This window comes from Lates calcarifer, linkage group LG24 (genome assembly GCF_001640805.2).
Source record: "Lates calcarifer isolate ASB-BC8 linkage group LG24, TLL_Latcal_v3, whole genome shotgun sequence".
Taxonomy (NCBI): domain Eukaryota; kingdom Metazoa; phylum Chordata; class Actinopteri; family Centropomidae; genus Lates; species Lates calcarifer.
Window position 1 is genome coordinate 9,151,792 of NC_066856.1, and position 26,277 is coordinate 9,178,068.

At 45.0% G+C, this 26,277-nt stretch overlaps 1 protein-coding gene across 1 annotated transcript in view; it reads left to right on the forward strand.

Moving 5' to 3' along the window:
• Positions 1-26,277, forward strand: part of cntnap2a (contactin associated protein 2a) — a 302,841-nt gene that overhangs the window by 256,380 nt on the left and 20,184 nt on the right. Inside the window, 4 exon segments of the mRNA XM_018701983.2 lie at positions 5,313-5,531; positions 10,813-11,049; positions 21,852-22,085; positions 22,720-22,853. Coding sequence (XP_018557499.1) covers positions 5,313-5,531; positions 10,813-11,049; positions 21,852-22,085; positions 22,720-22,853 — 824 coding nt within the window.

Below are 26,277 nucleotides of genomic sequence, written 5' to 3' on the forward strand. Positions count from 1 at the left end.
CATCTTATCATTCAATAACTGGTAACCTTCACAGATATTGTGATATTTCACAGTTACAGATATTTTAACTGTGAAATTCTGACCACTGAAAGTAACATAATCAGTTAGATACTCAGACTAACCACTGTAATAGTAGGGTTGAACTGTCAAAACACCTTATGAACCCATAATCATAGAGTGGTTTTAGAGATCAAACGATTAGACACTGGCCTGCAGAGAGTACAGTATCTAGTCAGGAGCCAAGAGTTTCATTTTGGCCTCTGACCTGCAGAATTTATGTTAATAAGCTACAGAATATATAATTTGCAGCTGCGTTTGCCATTTCAGCCAGCAAAAGCAAGTATCCTGCTGTTTTATCAGCTGAATGAAATGGAACTAGCAAGTCAAACCCTTTATACTGAATGTGTTCTCACTATACAATGTCATACATAAGGCTTTTAAAAACATTGTCAAATGTTAGAACAAATTGGAAGAAGTGGTGACAAAACATTTTAAAACAGTGGGACAGCTTTGCTTCACCCCATTTCACATTCTCTCAAGTCCTTTCTGAGGCCTACGATTGACATGTCATACTGAAAATTTCTGTGGTCATGTTCCAGTGGCTCAAATTAACAGCCCATCAGTGGAGCCGCTCCAGTTAAGTATGTTAAAATCTCAGTCTTCAATATAATTGCCAGGCTGCATTCTGAAGGGGGTTCCTGGCAAAGCATGGCTGCTGATAGATGACTAATTGCATTTCAGTGGGATTCAAAGGGATCTGAACATTTGGTGTCAAAGGCACTAGCTGACCATTTCCTGCTGGTTTGTCTAACCCGCCATTTTACACCTAAATGGCAACCAGTGAATAGACACAAAGTTGACAGATGATTTTTGAGCCAGTGCTTTCTAAAGCCATTACACAGAATGACTTTCTGTCAGCTTGTATGTAGCCCTAAAAGCTCTATAGGCTTTTTATTTATTTTGTATTTTTTGCCAGTTCTCCTGCAACTAAACTAGATTTTACACAAGTTCAGATTCACATCTATATATACACACATTTATTCTCACAGAAAAAAACAATGACGACACGTCAATGTACAAGCAAGTACGTTGAGAAGTTTGCCAAAGGATAGTGTTTGTCTTGCAAACATGCACAAAAAATACACACACAAAGATGCAGTAAGTATTTAGTCTGTCACGGCTGCACAGCAGGCCAGAGGAGATAGGAGGTGTATGTGTGCACGCGCGTGTGTGTGTGTGAGTGAGTGAATGCATGTGTGGGTGTAGGGGTGTGTGTCTCCCGAGGCTTTCAGAATGCCCCCACATCGATTTCCTCTCTCCTCTCCCTTGCTATCATCTTGCATTTTGCCCCACAGCACACATTTAGACACACAATCGCAAAACAACTCACACGCACTCACACACGCTCATACACATAAACACACACATAATCTCTGTCCTCTCACTGGTGCAAAAACTGTATCTGCTGCAATCCAGTCAGGGCATGAAATGACTAGCATTAAGCCAGAATAGCATTGCTGTGCCATTGTGGGAGCTCAAAGTACATAAACACACAATCTAAAATACACACATGCGACTTTGTACAAAACACACATTAGGGTGACCTCAGCAGACTCAAAGTCATCAGTTGACCACTATTCCTCTTTAAATCTTAGTGGAAAGAAGGCATAGACACATTTAAGAGGCAGCACTAAAGACACATTCAGAGCCATGTGAACTGGACTGCTAACAGGATTGGGGAACAGATAGAAAGGTCCCTAAATACAAAAATGCTTGACTTCTGGAGTGCTCTGTGGCTCAGTGTAAAGTATGTATGTGCCATGCTCTGAGTCTTTAAGAGAGTGCAATTTCAGTGGTAGGCTTGCCCAAGGGTTCTAAACATTCTGAGAAGCAGAGAAGTGTACATTCCCGCTGGTGATCTCGGCTTGGAAAACTGTATTTTTGCCCTTTTTGTGTAAAGACCAGACTGACACAAAGTTTATATCTGAGGTTTAGCAGTAGTCTGTGCAGCTCTGGCTTTTCAAAGTTATCAGATGTCTCTCTGGCTTGTTAAACCAATATCTAGTTATCTACTGAGGAGAAAAGCAACCTGCCATTACTGAGGATATTTAGAAGGAAGGATTCTTTAAAAACTGTCAGAACTTAATCTTTATGTCACTCTATCTGTTCTATGCACACACTTAGGATTCTTTGCATTTTGAGCATTCAAGTTTTTTGCTGATAAGCATGAAGAAGTTTCATTCGAAGAGCCTTCTTGTCATAAAGAGATGCTTGGCTTTTGAGAAGTTGCTTTAAATCTTGTTTCACCGTCAACAGCAGCAGGTTTGCTGTGGCACTCTGAATTTGGCTGGCACTTAAATAGAGTTTCCCTCCTTCAAGGGTCCGGACTGTTCCAGCTGTCCCAGGAGTGAGAAAAACAGAAAGCACAAGGCTAACAAAGCAAATGAGACGAACAGCAAAGAATTAGCAAGTATAACAGAAAAGACACTGCCAGCCATCTGAAAATAGATGAGCAACAACAAAATGGGACATCACATTAGACAAACACATGCGCACATATGCACACCCACACAAGCAGTGATCTTTCACACAAAGACATACACGATCTCGTTTGCTATTTATCATTGTTTGGATGTGCTGTGCTGACGCATAATTTAGAAGTTGGCTCTTTCTGCTTCCATATTAAAAGATTAATAGAAAAACAAATCGTGGAAAATAAAAAGCTTTACTGGGTTTCCTCACGCACACACACACACACACACACACACACACACACACACAGAATTACATTCACACACACATTTACACTTATGACAGCCATCACAACTATGCAAATAGATGAGGCAGGCTCTGTGTTCTGAGGGCACTTTAGTTTTCATTCCTGCCTATGGACATAGTATAAAAGAAAAGTTGCAGGGCATCTATCTTGCTTTTGCAGTATTAAAACAACATGCAAATAATCACACACACATACACTCACATGCCTTTCAGTGTTGCTTTATTTCTACTGGGGTATTCTGATATATGCTTTCTTTCAGCATTTAAAATAACTGATGTTGCTCCTCCTTGCCCTGCAGACCTGCACTGTGCATACAGACATCATTAATTCAGTGTACTAAAGCCTGTCAGGGGGCTTATAGTGTGTGTCTGTTTGTCTGCTTGTGTTGTTTGTGGTGCGTAGTTGGTTGTGCAAGCCCTTTTTCATATTTATCTTATAGGTTAATGCTCTCAGCACATCCACACAGGCTATTGCTGAGATGATGTCTAGTGTCTTTGCATCTCATCTAAGAGGAAATGATAATGTCTACAAGAAATGAATCAAGGAAATAGTGAATAAGGAGTTAATGATGGAGGGGAGGATGGGTGGGATGGGTAAAGTGACAGGCAGATTGATATGGGATGGGTAAGTGAGTGGAAGAAAGCAAGCAGTAAATTAAGGAACAAATGAGCAAACAATGAAGAAATAAAAGTATGAAGGGAGGTTGACTCAAGGGACAGTGGGGGTGGATAAAATAAGGAAAGAAATGAAAGAACAAGCAAACAAAAGAAGAAAGAACACAAAATGAGAGAATAAAACGAAGGGACAAACAGGAAAGTGGTAACAAACAGAGGGACTGTGTGTACTGTAGAAAGGCTACAAGAGGGCAAAGAATGAAAGAATAGGTGGAATGAAAAAAGATAATTAGATGAAAGCGAATGGAAAAGAGGAAAAAAGACTGGGTATATTGATTGGGCAAGGGAAAGAAGAAAGTTCATTTCCCCATTGACGACTACATAAATTTATCCACTCTAATATTTGAGCCTAATGAAACCATGATGAAGCAGTAACATATAGAGCCATGAAGTGGTTCTTTATCATCCCTGTGACTGCAGCACACTGGTGCCAATAACCACCATATGGCACCACCCAGAATATATAGCTTTTATACAACAGTCTCACAGTAGTACCAAACATTAAGAAAAGAGTCAAATTGGGTTTTAATTTGACAACTGCAAGTCATCTTTCCAGCAGCAAAAATAATGTCCTCATTGTTTTCTCATTGTTGCTTCATTCCCTCCATAGGTCAAGGCAGAAACAGTCAACTGACATTTTGCAGTGGCAAGCATTCACTGAACATCTCTCATCAAGACACAGTGGATATATACACACTGACGTATAACTCTTTTTAAAACTGGGAATCCAAATAAACACTGTCTTGCAATTAGAAAAGATGAAAGACCTGCTGCCACTCAGCTGTAAAATATATTCATTATTCATGTATTCATAAAGTTGTTTATTATCTAGTAAATACGTTTAGTAGCGCCTCAAAAACAGAGTTTAAAATTTCTGACCTTGTGAAGATTTACCTGCATGTGTCAAGTTAATATACAGCTGGAGATAAGAACAGACGCACACACACACACACGCACACACATCACCATACACATTCTCTGTCTCTTTTTTCAGATCCTTTCCTGTCACACAGTGTATAGATTGGTCACAGGTTAAAAGGCATTAGACAGTGACCTCCTCGCCAATGCAGTCACAAAAAACATCTGGAATGGACAGGTGGTAGGCTCAAATACACACACACACACGCACAGTGTTTCAGAAATATCAATGAATGTTTCACTTGTCATGGTTATGAAAGGTATAACAGTGCCCCCTGTTGGTTTGTTGAAATATTAGGCTACAGAACTACGGAGTAGCAATAAACTTTATGACTTTATGATATTTCAGCACCCTTATTTCCCACTTCCCAAACACACACACAGACAACACACACATATCAAACCCACTCATTTTAAGATAATGAAAATTTATCGTGCAGAAAAACAAGGCCATCTTGGATTCTTTCATCTTCTGCCTGCTTTTCCTTCTCTTTCCTGTTCAAAAACACACTCTCATCTATTTTCAACTCATGTCTGTTTCCTCTCTCTCTTTCTCTCTCTCTCTTTGGTTTGTTTTTTTCCAACAAAACTGGGGGAAACCTAGTTCAAAAACAGAAAGAAAAGAAAAACACATGGAAACTGCTGCGATACAACTTTATGTCATGCAAAGCCAACAGTTCCTGGCATGTATCGACTGCCTTTGAGATTAGTCCTGTCCAAAGCTGTGAGCAGTCGTGTATTGCAAAGCTGAAATCTATACAAGCCAAATGAATGGTCTTGAAACAAATGAGCCATTAGATTAGAAATTGAACGCATATTTACCTGCAGAGTGGACTATGACAGAGCAGGGAGTTATGGGATTTTGGAAAGTTGTTTGTTTCATGTGGTTCTGTAAATTACTTCTGTGACTAAGATCTCTTTCTCTTACACTCATTCTGCAGCTCCTAAGGTGGTCTCCTTCTCCTTCGATGTCGGAAACGGACCTGTGGAGTTAACGGTGCTTTCGGCCACAGCCCTCAATGATGACCAGTGGCATCGCGTGATGGCAGAGCGGAACGTGAAAGAGGCGGTCCTCCAGTTGGATCAGACCTATCGGGCATCACGGCTTGCTCCTGCGCAGGGACACACACGACTAGAGCTGTTCAGCCAGCTCTACGTGGGTAAGACACACACATACGCCCACACAATCCAAACAAGTAACAAAAAATTGCCTCACATACACACATTTGAATGCGATTTGAACATTTAATGTCTGCTTTGTGTGGGTGGGACGCTCACAGGGACAAACACACTATAATTATGAATAAGTACACATCATTCCATGTAATCATAATTGGATTGAACTGTTAATTAAAAAACTTTCTGTAATGTCTGTATTCTCAGTAATGCTGCCCTCAGATACAGACATCCACAGTGAGGACGTCTGATTGTTTCATAAGTTAAAGATGTGCCAGCCTTCACTGGAATTCACTGTGTTCTTTCTTAAGGCGCTTCAGTCCAGCTTAGCCACAGCCACTGCTAATTAAGTTCATGTTAATCCAGCACATTCACTCACACACATATAGCCATTTTACAATATGCACACATGCGGACACACACACATCCTCTGAAACTCATTTGTGTAAGTGATCATAGTTTTAATAAAGTCAAAACTGAGCCTCTGTGCTGGCTGTGAGGGCATGTGACTAAAAGTAACTTGATTCACTTACAGAGGTCATTTCTTTAATACTTTGACACTTTGACTCAGCATTTATAATACTTAGGATTAAGAAACTATTGCCAGCACAAAGAAGATATCAATCCCCTGCCTTTCTCAGTCTCTCACATACACATTCTCTTTCAGCTATTAGACAGAGCCCTTAATTTCACACCATTTATGCCTACATTCTGTTAAAAAAGTCTGGTTTGTTCCTTATGGCTTCATTTACCCCTTCACACAATGCCTCTCGAGCTCATCGGGAGTTCAAATGGCAGAAAATCTGGCCAGTTTTCTTCCTATGCTTTTAGTTCTCCGTCTCATTCTACCTTTTGTGCTGAGCTGTCAATACTCTATAAACCAAACTCCGGGGCTAAAATAGTTTTAGGGATTTACGGATAGAAGGAAAAGTGCTGAGGCGGATCACAGCTCCGACTATCTCATGGAAGAAGTTCTGCCCAAAGGAGATTGTTCCAAATTCCAATCAGGCATCCTGATGTGATAGCCTTAACCCAGAGATCCCTGTTCATAATATAATTTCATCGTCTCATCACTTTTGCTGATTCGACCGCTGCTGAAACATCCTCACCTTATCATGTCCCAATTTGCCTCTCAGTGTATTTGTACTTTCATTTAGTGAAATGGAAAGGGGCAAAAAAGGTTTTGTCATTGTGGAACTCACAGTTATTAAACTAGGAAACATAATGGCTTCCAGATAGCACCTCGGCCGCCATCTCATTTGCATGTGTGTATTCTGGCAAATGAAGGCAGAAGGAGGTTCGGGCCTGTGCGTGGCACCATTCTGAAAACACAAAAAAAAAAAATAGCGAAGGATGTAGAAATAGAGCAGGGGAAGAGGTGTATGCAACAACAGCCCCAGAGGTGACAGCATCGTCTCATATCTGATCTCTAATCCCTAGTTAATCCTTATTTGAGGATTGCTTTGGGAAGTTACATTGTGACACACAGGAAGTGACCGTGCCACTAAAAGGAAGTGATTTAGATTTGGCCTCTGACACTGGGAAAAGATAGAGATCTTTTTGTGTTTGATGGGGACATTTGTAAAAAGTAGAGAAAAAGAGAGCCCTGCAGATACCCAGATCCTGTCTGACCACTGCCTGATTCTTCTCAGTAACAGAGCGTCCTGCCACTTCACACATTGTCCCTGATTGATATTGATGAGGCTGTTTGAAGATAGCGAGGAAGAAATAACAATGCAACCCAGAAACCTAAGAAGAATACAACTCTGAATTCTGCCGCAACCATCTTTGTTTGCAATATTTGATGAAAAAGACAAAAATAAAAGATGTTATCCCCAGAAATAATCTGTTTGAATGTTACTGCACAAGCACACAGTGGAGAACTACAACAAGGAGCTTTGTTTTGCTCACCTTGGTCTCATATCTGTCTCTGTATCATCTCCTTCTCTCGTTCTCAATCAATATGCTCCTCATCAAGCATTTGATTGCTTTAGTGTTTACTGCACAGTGGCTCATTTGCTCTAATGGCCTTGAGAGTAAATGTTATACCATCAGCCTGCTGTCATTTACTTCACACTGTTAACTTTTAGCTCTCCAATTCACTTCATACATGCACATAACTATAAATCTTGCCACATTTTATTCATTTAATGTCGCCATCTGTTCTTTTGATTTCCCCCTTGATTAATGCTCACTATCACTTTTTTTATGATTTTGCATGTTTTTGCTCAGTTCTCTCATGGTCGGATTGTTTTGTCTTTTTTTCTACTTTGGTCTTTCTTCTCCTTGCCTCTGTCATCATGGATCGACATCTTGCTTGTTGCTACTCACTGCATGTGTGCGACCCCCTGTCACAGGGAAACCAGCCTCTCTCACCTGCCAAGATAGTAGGTAACATTTAATGGGTACAATGACAATGTCTCTGTGATGCTGATCCTGTAACGTAATGGCAATTAACATTTTTACACTACACACCAACACTCATGTAAGAAGACAAGACCTCACATGTGGACAGTGTGTTCTGTTGCATCTAATTCAGTTGCCAGACTTAAAAATGCTACTTTTTGTTTCATATTCTACATTAACACAGAGGTGTGAGGAATTACTGTATATGCAGGCTCATTTCAGTGCGCAAATATATTTTCCATGCAGGGATCCATCAGAAGCAATCCCATTATGGACCTTTAAGGGAGATACTTTGAAAAAAAATCTGTAAACCAATAGATAAAAAGCACTGGGATGGTAAAATGGGATTTCTATGATAATATCTCCCCTCTGGAAATGCCGGTGGGTTAGGAAGTCTTTTGACATGACATTTAGACCATATCAAAATACTCATCTAAAACCAATACAAATGGCATCCTAAAGTGTATACCTAATAAACCCGGAGTGGGTAAACACTGTATTGAGGATTTCTCCAGGGTTGAACAGTAAACAGAGAGAAATAGGACATACCATTGTACCATTCTATTAACCCAATTATAAAATGGTAATGGAAGAACAGCAGTGCAGCAGATGTGCAGCCTGTTGGTATAAATGAGGAATTTATCTGCATGGTTGGATCAGACTTTTGAAAGTCCACATACATACTGTATATGCATACCTTATGTCTATTCCCTTAACTCTACACAGTATTTATGTGCATACTTTGCATCATCATTACTCAGTAATGCAGAACCCACAGCAACACATCCACACACACAGTGAAGGTCAAAAGGTTGCATTTTATGATGTCTCTTTTAGTCAGGAATTTAACTGATGCAAATTTTGTATGTGTGTACTTCTATGCTCTGTATATATCCTAATGAATATGAAATGTTTCCTCATTAGCACATCATTAAAGAGTAACATACCCTTGAGCCACACATTATACCTCTAAATAAACAGGGGCAAATATCTTCTATGTGTGCGTTTGTATGCATTTCACTGTGTATGTGTCTGCATCCATTCCAGTAAGTCTGTGCAGTCATGTACTGATGTGCTTGTATGTCTTGTGTATGTGTATATAGTCTAGAGACTGACCAATACTTGATTTTCAAGGCTTCTAATATTTATATTAAGAAAATAAAAATAAAATTCTGATAATGACAGGGAGTAAATGTCAGGGAGTACATACAAACATAGTACATAACATAGTACAATAAACATAGACATATTTGGCAAGGGTCATTCAAATTTGGTTGTAATAATGGGTATTTTACAAGGGAGTATACAGGAAGCTGTGCTTAAGCTATGTATACAAAATAAAAAATGCAATGCAGTTAACTGCTCTCAAAACTAAGTTAATGTAAGTAAGGACAATTGGGTAACACAAAATAAAATATATTTACTTTAATTACATTACATCACACAGCAACAAACAACATCAACAAAATATTAATTGTTGCAATTTACTCCACAGCATTTTCAATTTGCATCTGCCACCATATTCACTGCAGTTAATATATCTGTGATAAGCCTATATTGACTGCAGTCAGTATCAGTCAGGCTCTGTTACACACCATTTGTGAGTTATACAAGAGCTGTATACACCTGCATGTGTGTATGTGTGTGTGTGTGTGTGAGGGTGTGTGTGCTTGTGTACGTGTCCAGCCTGGTCTCCACAGGCCTCAGAGCCTGCTGTCCGTTTAATCAGAGATTGATTTAGACCTGGGTAAACAGGTGGCAGAAACCTCCAGCCAATCAGTGGTACAACATAGATTAATTAACAGGTCTACGAAAAGTCAAACCCTTTGTGGGAGCAGAAAGTGGAGAAAGCGTATGAAAGCCCTGCTGCATCCTGATATGTGAATAATGTATCATCTGGAGAGAATGTACATGTATTAGTAATCTTACTGTGTGTGTGTGTTCTACCTGTGTGGCTAAGCTAGCAGTCGTGTGTGGGAAAATGCTGCTGAGGAATTAAGCTGTGTGAGCGAGAGTGTACGTTCAAGCCTCCTTAACATGTCTTCCTGAATGGATACTTCTGTAATTCAGAAGATGCAATTGAGAGGTTTTAATAACTAAAATGCCCCTCGGCTCTTGTTAATGATAGTGTGCACGAGTGTGCATACATACTTGTGTGTTTACGCAGACAGTGTAACCATCTTTTGACGGTATGCTTGTGTACATTCAAATCTATACCTGTGGGTGTATGTTTATGAGTGTGTTTATTGCTATAGTCATTTAGGTGCACATTAATCTATTTAACACCCCTACTCTGTCCAAGTTAATGGGTAGTTAGACTGTAATGGTGCAAGGCCAGAATGACGATGGAAGCACTTTAGAGGAATGGCTATTGACACCCCAAGGCTAAGCATTAATGCTTATATTGACTCATTCAAATCAGGTGCGCCGCGCGTGGTCTGTTTTAAATGTGTGTGTTTGGCTGTAGTATGTAGTTTACGTGCATTCATGCATCCATCTGTGTGTGTATGCTTGTGAGATGTTCATTAAGACACAGTGTTCATTAGGCTGTTCTAATTACTGAAGAAATCAAACGAGTTGAAGGTTGTTTCAAGAACGGCGTCACAGCCAGAACGATTAACGTGACATCAGTGGCTTCCTCCAGGCGTTAGGATATTAACGTTTCCAAAAGAGATTGAAACACAGCCTCTTGCATTCAAAACGACTTCTGTGACCCTGACTTCCATTTGTCCTCCCTTCCTTCTCGTGATTTGATTTCTTTTCTTTCTCACTTATTTTCCCAATGCTGCATATCCTTGCTATACTGATGCCACCTCCTCTCCTCCTCTGTGTTCCTCCCCTCCCTCCCCTGCTCCTCAGGTGCTGCAGGGGGACAGAGGGGGTTCTTGGGCTGTATCCGAGCCCTACGGATGAACGGCATCACCCTAGACCTGGAAGAGAGGGCCAAGGTCACGCCTGGGGTCAAGCCCGGTTGCCAAGGCCACTGCACCAGTTTTGGGATGTACTGCCGGAATGGAGGGAAGTGTGTGGAGAGGTACAACGGCTACTTGTGTGATTGCACCACCACTGCCTATGACGGCCCATTCTGCACCAGAGGTAAGAGGAATTTTAAGTAAGATTATGTCAGTCTCTAATTTAGTAGGACTGGACTATAGATGCCACTGAAAATGTGTCACACTGCTTTCAATCTTCAAAACTTCAATTGCAAGACAAATCGATTTCCCCTGTTGTGAGCTATCACGTTTTCTTTTCTTTTCTTTTTTTTAATGTCAGATGAGTTTGTTTCCCTTTTGCCAACACTGCAGGATTTTTTGCAGTTCCCTAAGATACCTAACACTAGCAGATAACTGAATATTTCAAGTTTTTTTTTCTTTTTTCCCTTTTCTCAAAGCTAACAATCTACCTCTGTATGCAGAATTTTAAGATGACACTCTGAGTCATGATCCCTCGGCTTTTTTAAACAACTTTTACAGGCATCTCTGTGAAATCTTATATTATCTTATCTTTGGTTCAAAATGCCAGAGTCAAATATCACCAGGGTTACTGCAGGAGTAGTTATATTTCAATGAGCATCATTGTCTGACAACCCACTGTGATTTTTGCTGTGCTCTGTGATTGTCCTCACTTCCTATTCAGTTTGGAGCTGTCAGTGTTGAAAGTGTTTGGGCTTATGATAAAAGGCATCGATTGAGAGTGATATTGTGCTTACCCACCAATTCTGCCTGACTTTAGAGTGCACTCACTGAATGCTAATACTGTGCAGATGCAGAGCTGAGAGATCAAACTAAAAAATAAAATGCAAGTCACTTCACTCTGCAAAGGGTAGCTGGAGAAGTTTGAAGTCCAGAGATGAGAAATGTCAAACTGTAACTCTGCATCTGCACTGTTGCATATTGCTAAAACATCATATTTGTTTCATAGGGATTCATTAGATACACTATTAAAGTTCTACTTCCCAAAACAAGTTTTCATAAAATGCTCAGGGGAGAAGAGCAGCAGTGCTGTCAGAGGCTTTCTGCTAGCTCCCAGTCAGAGTTGATCCCCGACACGTGAATTAATTTGTTTCCTAAAGCCGAATAGTGTTTTTTCCCTGTGCTCTTGGCAGGGGGGTGACAAGATGACAGAAGAGCAGTGTGTGTGTGTGTGTGTGTGTGTTATTGTGTGTGTGTGTGTGTGTGTGTGTGTGTGTGTGTGTGTGTGTGTGTGTGTGTGTGTGTGTGTGTGTGTGTGTGTGTGTGCGCGCATGCGTGTGGTGTGGAAGAGGGTGACAGTGTGTGGTGATATGCTAGTGTAAGACATGAAAAGACCTCCTCTGAATTCTGTCATAACCAATCAGGCATTTCAGGATTTAGAGAATAGAGATTACTGTCTGTGTGAGGGTGTGTGTGTGTTTGTGTGTCCATTTGTGTGTATGTAGGGAAAAGAGAGAGGCAAACAAAGGGAGAGAGCACACCCTTGTGTCTGTTTGTTTTTGTGCATGGCATGTGACTCTCTTCTTCTTCTTCTTCTTCTTCTTCTTCTTCTTCTTCTTCTTCTGTTTCTTCTTTTCTTCTTTTTCACACACGCCCCTTCTTTTTTCTTCCTTTTATCTACTTCTCACCCCTTCATCATCTTGCCTCTTAGTGCTACTCTCCTGCCTTTCTAAAATCTTTTCTTTTTTTGTCCTCTCTATTTCCAGTTGTCTCTGCCACTTTCCTTCATCTCCTTTACCTACCCATTCCTCCTATTTCCTCTCCTCCATCTTTGAATCTACTCCTTCTTGTCCTCTCTTTTCTCTTGTTTCATGTCTTTCTCCTGTCAAGGTTTCTCCTTCCTCTTGTTCTCTTCCGCTCACTCTCGCCCTCTTCTCCTCCCTCTCTTTGCTCTTTTTAACCCCTGTTCTGCCTCTCCTGATCCTACCTTTTCACTCTCCCCTCTCTAAATTTTCATTTCTTCTTTGCCTCCTCCTTCTTCTTTTCTCTCTCCCTTTCCAGTTGCCAATATGTTTCCAGCTTTCTCGCTCTCCTGTTCCGAATCGTTCCCTTTCTCTCCTTGTAATCTCCCCCTCTCTCCCCATCTTCCCAGCGAGTGAAAAATGCATGAAGCCAGCCATAATTGCATAGTGCATTTCCATTGTATCCATATTTACACACTGCTCAGGGGACCCTGCAGTATTATTATTATTATACACTCTCATTCTTCTGCTTTTCTGCCCTTGAGGGTCACATGGAGCCAATCTGCACATGTATATACATAAACACCAACACACACACACAAACTCATAAAAACACACACATACATGTTACCTAGAGGTTTGCATCCTTGCACAAATCCCCTTCCAAAACTTCTTCACACACTGACATAAAACACACACAGACATAAAGAGCCCCTGCCCTGGAGCGAACTTTTCTCATTCCCTCTTATGCTTCCAGACAATTGCGCGTGTTGCTGCTGAGGCTCTGGGCAACTAGTCAAAGTCTTTTTTTCTCAGCAGGACAGAGAAGGCTGACACACATTACATTTTGGCCCCACATAATCCACAGTTTGTATGAGTTCTGAGTTAAGAGGACAGAAATATTGCAGCCTATTGCCCAAACCTAGTCTCATTATATGACTTATGATTAAGAGGAAAGAGCAAAATTCTATAAGAACGTTAACAGAATTAATCATCATAATTAAAATGATGTTTAATCATGTAAACTGGGGAGATTTTAAAATATGTTTCGCAAAAATAACACAATAACCAAATACCAACTAGTTTGGCCTAATCAGATATTTCCTACTCATTCTAGAATACATGAATGATATTAATTCAGAAACACACAAACATTACCGACATATACAAGGTATTGGAAGGTAAAAGTATAATTTTTTAATGACGTTATATCCCCTGCATCTGTCACCATTGTGGTTGACCTTGACCTAGATCTTGGTGGTTTGCAACTAAATAAATAATATTCTAAATAAATTGGATGAAGGATTTTAGTCTTTGGATGTCTTGGTCTTGGTGTTTTTACCAAATGTAATCACCAGGTCCATTAAATTCTATGCAAAGTCAATGCATGTCTGTAAATCACTAAAAATATCAATAATTTACAGTTTTAAAAATGGTTTACAGAGTTAAATGAGATACTGTGTGAAAGCGCGACATCAGTACATTCTCTTGTTTATCCCTACTTGTACACCATATATAAATCTAGTTATGTGACTATTAATGCAAGATGCTTAGTAGAAATAAGTAATGTCAGTGGACATGTATGTAGCTGTGAGGTAAGAAGCATACTTTTTTATGTGATATCCCTTGACCATTATTGTTATGAAGCGCTTAGCGCTGAAAAAGGGAGGACTCGAGGATGCGGATTACACCAGGGCGTTTTATTGTCCACAGAAAACAAAGGGCCAAAAGGGCTGGGGAAGAACACAAAGAGGCCGCCAAAAGAGCGGTGGGTCTGGCAGGGTCTGGGTCCGTAACCGGAGCGGGGTCCGGGGAATGGCGCAGGTAGAAGGCAGTTGAGGGAGGCCGGGAGGACGGGCTGGAGCTCGAGAGCCCGGACGACCAGGCAGGGACCAGGGGGAACTAGAGGAACGCCACAGGAGAGACCACGTGAGCGACCTGGAGCACAGGGAGAGCACACAGGAAGAGACAGGGCGAGGAAACAGCCAGGGACGCAAGGGAGGCACAGCGGAGTGGAAACACACTGGGGACGAGGAACGGGGGAGCAGCTGGAGGAGTAAGACAGCCTGAAACTTCTGGCAGGTTAAGGGGTGCACTGCTATGAAGAACTGGCGAGGAAGGGAAAACAGAGGGCAGGTTAAATAGGGAGAGTGATGAGGGGAAAGTGGAGAGGTGTGGAAGGCTGCGCAGGTGTGCCTGGTCGTCGCTACTCAGAGAACTCAACCTCCGGCTCCGGCTCCCAGCCTGCAGCAAACGAGAAAAGAACACAAAACAGAAAATAATCCCTGAACCCTCCCCGATGCGGCCCCAGCTGCCGCATCATGACAGTACCCCCCCCCCCTTAACGACTGCCTCTCGGCAGTCGCCAATGTCAGCTGGGCAACACCCGTGGTGCGGGCTTGTCCGGATGTGTGGCGTGGAACTCCCTTATTAATGCCGGATCCAGGATTATCAGCGGTGGGAACCCAGCTGCGCTCCTCCGGCCCATACCCCTCCCAGTCCACCAGGTACTGGAAGCCCCGTCCCCTCCGCCGGACATCGAGGAGGCGGTTGATAGTATATGCCGGCGCTCCGTCGATGATCTGCGGAGGGGGCGGAGCGGGGGCCGGAGGTTGCAGTGGGTCGCCGAGGTGGGGCTTGAGCTGGGACACATGGGAGACGGGGTGGACCTTCATGGAGGGGGGAAGGTCCAGCTTGAGGGCCACCGGATTGACCACCTCCAGGATGTGGAAAGGGCCTATGTACCGGGGAGCTAGTTTCCTGGAGGTGGACTGCAGGGGAAGGTTCCTGGTGGACAGCCACACTGACTGTCCAACCTGGTACTGGGGAGCCAGGGTCCGGTGGCGATCAGCGGTCCGACGGTTCTGTTCGGTGGTCCGGAGGAGCGCCTGGCGAGTCCGACGCCAGGTGCGGCGACAGCGGCGGAGGTGATGCTGAACGGACGGGACCGCTATCTCCTCCTCCTGGGCCGGGAACAGTGGGGGCAGGTCAACCTAGTGAGGCTTCGAAGGGGGAGAGGCCGGTGGCAGCAGAGGTGTGGGTGTTGTGGGCGTATTCAACCCAGGGAAGCTGCTCCGACCAGGAGGAGAGATCCGCTGCACAGACACACCTGAGCGTGGACTCGATGTGTTGGTTAGCCCGCTCGGTCTGCTCGGTGGTCACTGTGGCTCCCAGCGCCCGGCAGAAGGCCCTCCAGACCCGGGAGGTGAACTGGGGTCCGCGGTCGGAGACAACGTCCAAGGGGATACCATGGAGACGAAACACGTTGAGGGTGGCTGTCTCGGAGGCTGAGGGGAGCTTGGGGATTTAGAAAAGCGATCGATGATGGTGAGGATGATGGTGTTACCATTGGAGCGGGGCAAACCAGAAATAAAGTCCAAGGCTATGTGAGACCAGGGTCTGGAGGGCACGGGCAGGGGGCGCAGGAGTCCAGCAGGTGGGCAGTGTGAGGCCTTTCCCCGGACACAGACCGAGCAAGCTGCCACAAAACGCTGGGCATCCTCTTCAAACTTGGGCCACCAGAAGAACCGCCGAAGGAGATGCAGGGTCCGGGAGAGTCCGGGGTGGCAGGACCAGCAGGAGGAGTGAGCCCACTGGAGGACGGCGGAACGGGCTCCCTGGGGAACAAAAGCACGGTTAGGGGGACCGTTACCTGGGTCAGGGTCCGTGCGGAGTCCCTCCTGGATTTGGCTCTGGAGTTCCCAGGTAACGGCCCCGAGCACACGGAAGGCCGACACGATGGTGGCTGGAGAGGGCGTATCTTCGTCGGGAGAGTGCTGGCGGGACAGCGCATCAGGCTTAGCGTTGCGGGTTCCTGGTCTGAAAGTCAATGTGAAGTTAAAACGGGTGAAAAACAGCTGCCAGCGTGCCTGGCGGGAGTTGAGCCGCTTGGCGGACTGGATGTAGGAGAGATTTTTGTGGTCTGTCCACACTACGAATGGCTGTTCCGCCCCCTCCAGCCAGTGTCGCCACTCCTCCAGTGTCAGCTTCACCGCCAAGAGCTCTCTGTTCCCCACATCATAGTTCCGCTCTGCCGGGGACAGTCGGCGGGAGAAGAAGACGCAGGGGTGGAGTTCTGCCTCTAGAGGGATCAGGTTGGGTCAGGATAGGGGCGGTGGAAAATAGAGTTTTTAGTTTTACGAACGCCGCCTCGGCCGGGGGAGTCCAGTGAAAGGGCTTAGCAGGAGAGGTGAGCTGGGTGAGCGGGGAGGCGAGCTGGCTATAGTTCCGGATAAACCTCCGGTAAAAGTTAGCGAAGCCCAGGAACTGTTGGAGCTTGCGCCGGGTGGGGCGGGCCACGACCACCGCTTAACCTTCTCGGGTCGGCCAGGATTTGTCCTGGCCCCACACAGAACCCAGGAAGCTGACGTGGTGGAGTGGAGAGGCACTTCTCAGCTTTTACATACAGCTGATTCTCTCTATTAAACCCCGTTTTCCACTCGTATACCATCGTATACCGCATACCATAGATGGTATGCGTTGCGCAGGTCTAGTTTAGTAAATATCGAAGTGGAGGTTTATCCGGAACTATAGCCAGCTCGCCTCCCCGCTCACCCAGCTCACCTCTCCTGCTAAGCCCTTTCACTGGACTCCCCCGGCCGAGGCGGCGTTCGTAAAACTAAAAACTCTATTTTCCACCAGCCCCTATCCTGACCCAACCTGATCCCTCTAGACAGTTTATAGTAGAGGTAGACGCCTCAGACTCCGGGGTGGGGCCGTCCTGTCCCAGCGAGCCGAGGAGGACGGCAAACTCCACCCCTGCGTCTTCTTCTCCCGCCGACTGTCCCCGGCAGAGCGGAACTATGATGTGGGGAACAGAGAGCTCTTGGCGGTGAAGCTGACACTGGAGGAGTGGCGACACTGGCTGGAGGGGGCGGAACAGCCATTCGTAGTGTGGACAGACCACAAAAATCTCTCCTACATCCAGTCCGCCAAGCGGCTCAACTCCCGCCAGGCACGCTGGCAGCTGTTTTTCACCCGTTTTAACTTCACATTGACTTTCAGACCAGGAACCCGCAACGCTAAGCCTGATGCGCTGTCCCGCCAGCACTCTCCCGACGAAGATACGCCCTCTCCAGCCACCATCGTGTCGGCTTTCCGTGTGCTCGGGGCCGTTACCTGGGAACTCCAGAGCCAAATCCAGGAGGGACTCCGCACGGACCCTGACCCAGGTAACGGTCCCCCTAACCGTACTTTTGTTCCCCAGGGAGCCCGTTCCGCCGTCCTCCAGTGGGCTCACTCCTCCTGCTGGTCCTGCCACCCCGGACTCTCCCGGACCCTGCATCTCCTTCGGCGGTTCTTCTGGTGGCCCACTATTGAAGAGGATGCCCAGCGTTTCGTGGCAGCTTGCTCGGTCTGTGTCCGGGGAAAGGCCTCACACTGCCCACCTGCTGGACTCCTGCGCCCCCTGCCCGTGCCCTCCAGACCCTGGTCTCATCATAGCCTTGGACTTTATTTCTGGTTTGCCCCTGCTCCCATGGTAACACCATCATCCTCACCATCATCGATCGCTTTTCTAAATCCCCAAGCTCCCCTCAGCCTCCGAGACAGCCCAACTCCTCGTCACCCACGTGTTTCGTCTCCATGGTATCCCCTTGGACGTTGTCTCCGACCGCGGACCCCAGTTCACCTCCCGGGTCTGGAGGGCCTTCTGTCGGGCGCTGGGAGCCACAGTGAGCCTTTCCTCGGGCTACCATCCCCAGACCAACGGGCAGACCGAGCGGGCTAACCAACACATCGAGTCCACGCTCAGGTGTGTCTGTGCAGCGGATCTCTCCTCCTGGTCGGAGCAGCTTCCCTGGGTTGAATACGCCCACAACACCCACACCTCTGCTGCCACCGGCCTCTCCCCCTTCGAAGCCTCACTAGGTTACCTGCCCCCACTGTTCCCGGCCCAGGAGGAGGAGATCACCGTGTGCAATAAGTATCCGCTCCCCCTCCTGAATTCGGCCAAATACCAAAGTGGAGGAAGTGGAGAGAATAAAAAACGGAGGTGTTCGCGGTGATTGCCAGAAACTATAACTTCTAGAGGGGGAGTGCAATGGGTGACGTGGGCGAGGCGGTGACCATCAAGTGCGGTGACGACTAGGGGAACTTCCAGGGGTTCGGGGGGTATGCGATTCTTAGCGCACCAGGCCGCCTCCACAAAATTCCCATCAGCTCCGGAGTCTAGAAGAGCAGAGACAGATAAGGAAGACTAGGCAAAATTAATAGTGAGGGGCAGGACCAACCGGGATTTATTCTTGCTAATAGTATTGCTCACCACTAACCTCGGCACTAGGGCTGAGCCCGGCCTTTTGGGCGGACCGGGCAGGCAGACATGAAATGACCAGGGGCACCACAGTAAATACACCGACCTTCCCTGACCCGTGACTCTCTCTCCTCCGGGGTGAGGCGTGCCCTGCCCAGCTGCATGGGCTCACAGGGGTCGGGAGATGATCCACGCTCCCCGCCAGGGGCCGTGGAAGACCGGAGACGCCCGGGGGGGGGGGCTGTGGAGCCGGCCGGCTGCTGGAGGTGGCGTGCTTCTCCCTCCGCCTCTCCCGAAGGCGGTTGTCCAGGCGCACCGCGAGGGATACGAGAGCGTCCAGCGTCGGCGGTTCGTCCCGGGCGGCGAGCTCATCCTTGAGCCGCTCGGCGAGTCCCCGGATAAAGATGCCCCGAAGGGCGGGTTCGTCCCACCCGGTCTCCGCAGCCAGGATCCGGAACTCCACCGCGTAGTCTGCCACCGACCGGGTCCCCTGAGAGAGGGCGAGGAGGCGCTGGGCAACATTGCCAGCGTGATCGGGCAAGTCGAACACCGCTCGGAACAGAGTCAGGAAGTCGTTGAGGGAGCGGGTGCTCCAGGGTCTCTGGGAGCCCTCTGCCTCTGCCCAGGCGAGGGCGCGTCCCTGTAGCAGCCCGACCACATAGCTGATCTTTTTGTGGTCGGTGTCATAACACAGCGGCTTGAGGGCGAAGACGTTTTGGCACTGGAGCAGGAAGCCTTGGCAATTCCCCAGGGTGCCGTCGTAGACCTCGGGGTGAGGTAGGCGGGGTTCAGGGGAGCGTGGAGCAGTGGCCACGGCCGAGGGAACCGCCGGCAGCGGACAGCTCGTTGAGCTTTGTGTGGAGGTGTTGGTTCTCAGCCTGCAGCAGGGAGAGGGCCTGCTCATGCTGGCGGAGACGAGCGCTCTGCTGCCGGATGAAGTCTCTCAGGTCCACCCGGTGAGATTGTCCGCTGAGTCCATTCTGTGGCCAGTTCTTCTGTTATGAAGCGCTTAGCGCTGAAAAAGGGAGGACTCAAGGATGCGGATTCACCAGGGCGTTTTATTGTCCACAGAAAACAAAGGGCCAAAAGGGCTGGGGAAGAACACAAAGAGGCCGCCAAAAGAGCGGTGGGTCTGGCAGGGTCTGGGTCCGTAACCGGAGCGGGGTCCGGGGAATGGCGCAGGTAGAAGGCAGATGAGGGAGGCCGGGAGGACGGGCTGGAGCTCGAGAGCCCGGACGACCAGGCAGGGACCAGGGGGAACTAGAGGAACGCCACAGGAGAGACCACGTGAGCGACCTGGAGCACAGGGAGAGCACACAGGAGAGACAGGGCGAGGAAACAGCCAGGGACGCAAGGGAGGCACAGCGGAGTGGAAACACACTGGGGACGAGGAACGGGGAAGCAGCTGGAGGAATAAGACAGCCTGAAACTTCTGGCAGGTTAAGGGGTGCACTGCTATGAAGAACTGGCGAGGAAGGGAAAACAGAGGGCAGGTTAAATAGGGAGAGTGATGAGGGGAAAGTGGAGAGGTGTGGAAGGCTGCGCAGGTGTGCCTGGTCGTCGCTACTCAGAGAACTCAACCTCCGGCTCCGGCTCCCAGCCTGCAGCAAACGAGAAAAGAACACAAAACAGAAAATAATCCCTGAACCCTCCCTGATGCGGCCCCAGCTGCCGCATCATGACAATTATAAGCTGTACTGACGCTTATTACAGTGTTTGTAGTTTCATATACTGTTTTGTGACTGATTTAAGGAATTCAATCAAGCACATTGCTCTAACAGAGATACTGCACTGTCGAATATAAGTCTGATTCAGTTACTACTCAGCAGCATGAATCTCAACAGACACTGAACAGCCAAGCCACATCAGAAAACAAAGTGAGAAGCCAGTTATTTGAAAACTTCACAAGCTCTCTGCCTGGTTAACACAGAACAATTGGTAAAATGAGTCTCTCCAGACTTTCAAAGCTTGAAACTACATCAGCGCACAGCAGAATGGAGGATAGAACTGTGGTGTAGCTGAATGGAGGTGAGGATTTGCCCATACACCAACACCAGTCAGAGAACTTGCCCATTTTCTAGTAATAAGCTTTCTATTAAATTTAAGTAATGTAGCTTGAAGTATTTATTGTACTGTGTCCGGTGGGAGACGATGAGTTAAGTGAAGCTTTAAAATAAGATGCATAAATGTGTTCACTTAGTATTCTACACTTGTAAGGGCTGTAGTTATACATTTTCACTGCTGCCACTGAGGGATGGCAAACATGTCAAGGCATATTCCATGGCATTTACACACACACACACACACACAAATGACCCCAGGCTCTCTGCTTTGCCTGTAACCATTCTCTTTAATTTCACGCGCATTGTGCCTTTTTTTCTCCTTTGTGACTGACACACAGACACTGTGCATGCATACACAAACACACACACATAAACACAAACAAGGTGCATAACAGAAATGTAGAAAAACAAGGTCCCTTCTTCTCAACACTTGATTATGAGAATCAATAAGCCCCGTGGAGCGGCTGGAATATGCCATTAGGTCTGTTAATGTACTGGTAAACAATGTATTGTTTGGTTTCAGATGCTGGAGTGCAGCAATTTAACACCCACTTTACTACACCTCCTGAACACAGCCATATTTATGTGTGTGCTTATTTCTCTCTGGCCATATAATATGTCTACCCTGTTGTGTCTTGGCATGTGTGAGTTTTTTTAGCACCTTCCCTGTGGCTTCTTTTTGATGGAACATGTTTTTCTTTCTTCCCTCCCTTTTTCTTACTGATTGTCTGTCTTTCTGCCGTTTATTCCATGCTTGCGTTTTTAGGCTTGGATGCACCTCTTGTGACTTGCATAACTTTAACAAATGTAATAATTCTACTGCCGGTGTAACTACATTGACAAGCAGTATTATTGTATCTTTGTGTGTTCACCTGCTTGTATTATATGTGTAGTTTTAATTTTTTCTTATTTCTTCTGTTATCTCACTCAGATGTTGGGGGTTTCTTTGAGGCAGGAACACTGATAAAGTACAACTTTATGCCCGAAGCCGTTGCAGGAGCCAGTAGAGACACAAAGATCCTGACGCACCAGCTGACGCCACAAGAAGTGAACCTCACAAAGGAGGAAGTAGCTTTTAGTTTCAGCACATCCAACGCTCCAGCTATTCTGATGTATGTCAGCTCCAAGACACAGGACTATCTGGCTGTGGTGTTAAGGCAGAATGGTAAGATTCACACACACACGCAGTTTGTGGTTGATCACCAGTCAGAAGTCTGTTTGGAGTAAGGCTTGTTAGTACAGCAAGGCACATTTTTCAAAGGCTGTACGTGCAGCACAGTTTGGAAAGTCGAAATCCTCCTCAGTTAGCAGCCTCCTGCTGAGCAGCTGACGGGCAGCTTTGATAAAATAGAAGTAATAAAAATTTGACAGTGCCATCTAGCGTTGCAGCAATTGATGTGCACAATCACCAAAATAAAGCTACAAAATACTAACATTGCTCTGGGGTGCTGTTAGAAATTTGTGGCCCTCCTGCTCACTCAACGCCCAGAGTAAATATATAACCCCCTGTCAAGCTGTAGGCACCCACTATTCTTCACCCCTCCTTGCACCATCATTTCTAAAAGAAAGATATATTTTTGGGCTTAAGTGTTTAGTTCAATGGGGGAAAATCACTATGATTATAATGAAGAAAATGAATTTAAACATTGTCATAAGACTCCAATGGATTTGTCAGCAATCATGTTCTTGTAACCACTGCTTGCTTATCTGGAGAATTCTCATTGGAAAATGAGTTATTGGTATGAGATATGAGATTTCATGTAACAAGACCAAGACCACCATGCCCTGTGTATCTTCAGGTTCAATGCAGGTGCGGTATAACCTGGGAGGTCTGAAGGAGCCATTTGCAATTGATGTGGACCAGCGTAACCTGGCCAATGGACAGCCTCATAGCATTAACATGTCCCGTGTCAACAGAAGCATAACCATCCAGGTACAGATCACACACATGCGTTGCACATATTAGCACTCTGCAGCACATATTTTAGGCTTTTTAGTTTATGCTCAGAACCCCAAAGACTTAAGCATCAATTTTAGGATTCTGCTTACAACTACAGAGTGCAGGGGATTGCCATCCAGCTACATGCACACAGAAACCTTACGCGCATACTCATTCACAAGTACACAATCAAACAAGCCCAGATGGTTTGCAATAAGTCAGAGGGGAGTGCAATGTCCTGTTCTGTCTTCTGCTGTGATGAAACAGCTTGTCCTCTGCCACTGTTAATCCACTTCCAGTAGACAGCCTAAGTATAGCAACAGAGAGGATGCATCGATCTGTGTGTGTTTGTACGGATGCACACGGAGTTGTGCATGCCGGTATGCAAGTGTGTGTGCGTGTGTGAGACACAGCTAGAGTGTGCATGTTACTGCATGTGCCTGTGCATTACAATGTGTTTGTGCGTATATATTTGTGTGTGTTTGTGTTTGTGTGCTCTTGATTTTTGTGCAGCTAAACAGCTTAGTGCAGATCAATACAGCCAAGCCTCAGTCAGTAGCTGTCAAGGATGGAGCAAGAATTCAGCTAAACTATTTCATACTTTGTCCTGGGCTAAAATGCCCAGATTTGGCTGTAGGCTACAATTTAAGTAGGACTCTAAATGGATGGCAGCCACCTATAAACATCCAGATTAGAATAAATTTGAATTTGCATGAGCACTTTATGGTTCCTCATAGTTTTTTTTAATGCATGGCTTCTTGTAGAATTTGTAATTTAAATGCCATATTTATACATCATGTAGTGTGCATTATTTCTGCTCCTCTGTAGTGTGTGTGTACATATATATCAAGTACTGGTGGATAGCCTACATACGCCAAGTTGCCAAAAGGATGAATGACATTAAGTAGAAACACTGACTCACCTCTTCTCTGCAAAACTGCTGAACTATGAAGTGCTTCATTTGTATAATTTTGTATAAACTTGTTACAAATATTCCAGCCATTTGCACTGTTTATTCTCTAAGGATTGTAATACTTATGCTCACATAACCTAATTTCCCTGCAGACATCATTGAATTTTTGTCTTATCTGCACTATGATCTTATTCAAGGTATCCTCATGGATTACATGAAACAAACACTTCCAATTATTAGAAGCCACAAATTTGCCTGCATCACCTCTAATTTAAGAATCACTGCAGAAGGAAAAGGGTGCCTTAACACCATATTCACTGTAAAGAATAATAAATGATACTAATAAGACTGTGACTAGATTTAATTAGATTTTATATAATTAAGAGAGTAGATCATTTCAGCAGTGCCTAACTTGAAAAAGGAATAAATAACATGCAAGTATAAAGTAAATGGTGGGCATTGTACAGATAATACAACCAATCTCATTAGAACAAATTAAGTATGCACCGTATATGAAGAATGAAAGTACTGTATGTGAATCACAGCATGTTTGGAGGATGTTAAATAATATATTTACTATTAGACACAAAGGAAAGGAATTAAATAGGATTATAAACACTAAAATAAATAGAAGCTCTGCATGTTCTTTAATTTCAAAAGATGGGTTTACAGTGACCATTTTATTGGTTGTGATCAAGATGCCACCCTCCCTTGTGATTATTACAGGTCCATTACACTTTACTGTTGCTTTCATTAAGGTGAAATAACATGGTGGCCAGAATGAATCACAGTACACTTGCAAACGAAGCAATCATTGCATCTCCTCCTCCACATAAGTCTTTATCCCTCTCTTTTTCTCTCTCACTAAATGTACGTGGAGTAATGACCTCATCCATAGTGGAATCTCATTACCTACATTCACACACTACAGTGAAAAATTCTGACAGGAAGAAAATTAAACTGAAACATCCAATGGAAATCGTCCTCATTTTCTGAGCAAATCACATCCTGTAGCTGCTGATCACTCCAGTGGGAGCACTTCCACATAACACATCCCTTTTTACTGGCCTAGAAAGTGATTGGAACTGTAAGATTCTTTGCTCATCACTCACACTCACACACGCACACATACTTGATCGCAGCTTAGTTGTGTCTAGATTGGCAATATCGATGTTCAGCCCAGTGTTCTGCGTGTGACTGAACTATTAACTATCAAGTGCATATCCCCAGTTTACCATTCCCCATGTGTCCAGGCTGAACTAATAACAGTCCTTTGAATCTCTTTGTCACTAAATGATGCATACAGCACTTAAAAATTAAAGAGTGTTAAGAGAATTAAGAGAAACACTAGTGGGCATGATGTGGCAATTTGGATTTAAGAAAAAAAGAAATCAGTAAGGGAACTGTGGGGAGGATAGAGAGAGAAAATAGATGAGGTTTAGAGATAGGGCATGAAAAGTAGAGCCTGAAGGTGTGCTAACGAAGATAACTTTGATGAATAAAACTTTTTCATGTTACTTTACTGCCTCAGGGCTCTTTTCAAGGTACAAACATGGACTTAATATCCACCCGTAAACAGATGTGGACATGCGTACCAACAGACATGTCATACACAAGTGAGATCTTGTCAGGTCAACTCACTACAGAGGCTTCACACTGCTACACTACAAAATCAACATTATTCAAATTCATCTGTCCATTCCTCTTCTCTCCTTGCATCTCTCCATACGTCCCACCATCTAACTTCTCACATACCCCTGAGGGCTTTTATTAATAGTTTATTTATTTTGAGCTAGCAACCATGACTGTACTCACACTAATAAGACAGGAGGAGCAGGACAAATTCTGCTTGGGCCATCAACAAGAGAAACACAGAGCAAAAACTGAATTCAGGATTCAGGAGGAAAGGCATGCAGACAAGACATGCAACAGTAAGTGACCGCATCAGCGGCCAAAGGCGCAAACACATCATTCACATGGTTGCAATGTTCAGCAGTGATTCAGCAGTAGTACATTCAGTCTGTCCCAGCATTCACTTTAATACAAATTGAATGTACGAACACTATATGAGGTACATAGCTCATTGTTAACAACAGAGTTATCAGATTATCATCATTTCTGTGGCTTGCAACATGGACGTAACGTACTGTGCATTATTATGTCTGAGCAGTAGCACACTTTAATTAGTGATGAGCTCCACTGTTAAGAACTATTGATTCATTCATTGCCACTGGTGATTTAGTATAGTCAGTTCAGTTTTAAAATTTAATGTTAAAGATTTGTTTGTACATGTGCTGAACTCTATTTGCCATGTGATGTGCTAATTCACCTTAAAGCAGCCATAACCAGTATTTGTATATTCACAATAGATCACATGATTAGCTCCATGAAGCTTTATTGCATCTTTCAGCTTATTGTTTAGGTTTTACAGCCTGCAACTTTACTGTTTTAGTTCATTCCCAAGGCTCGCATAGTGTAGTTTTTGGCTATAGCAGGCTGCTGTTT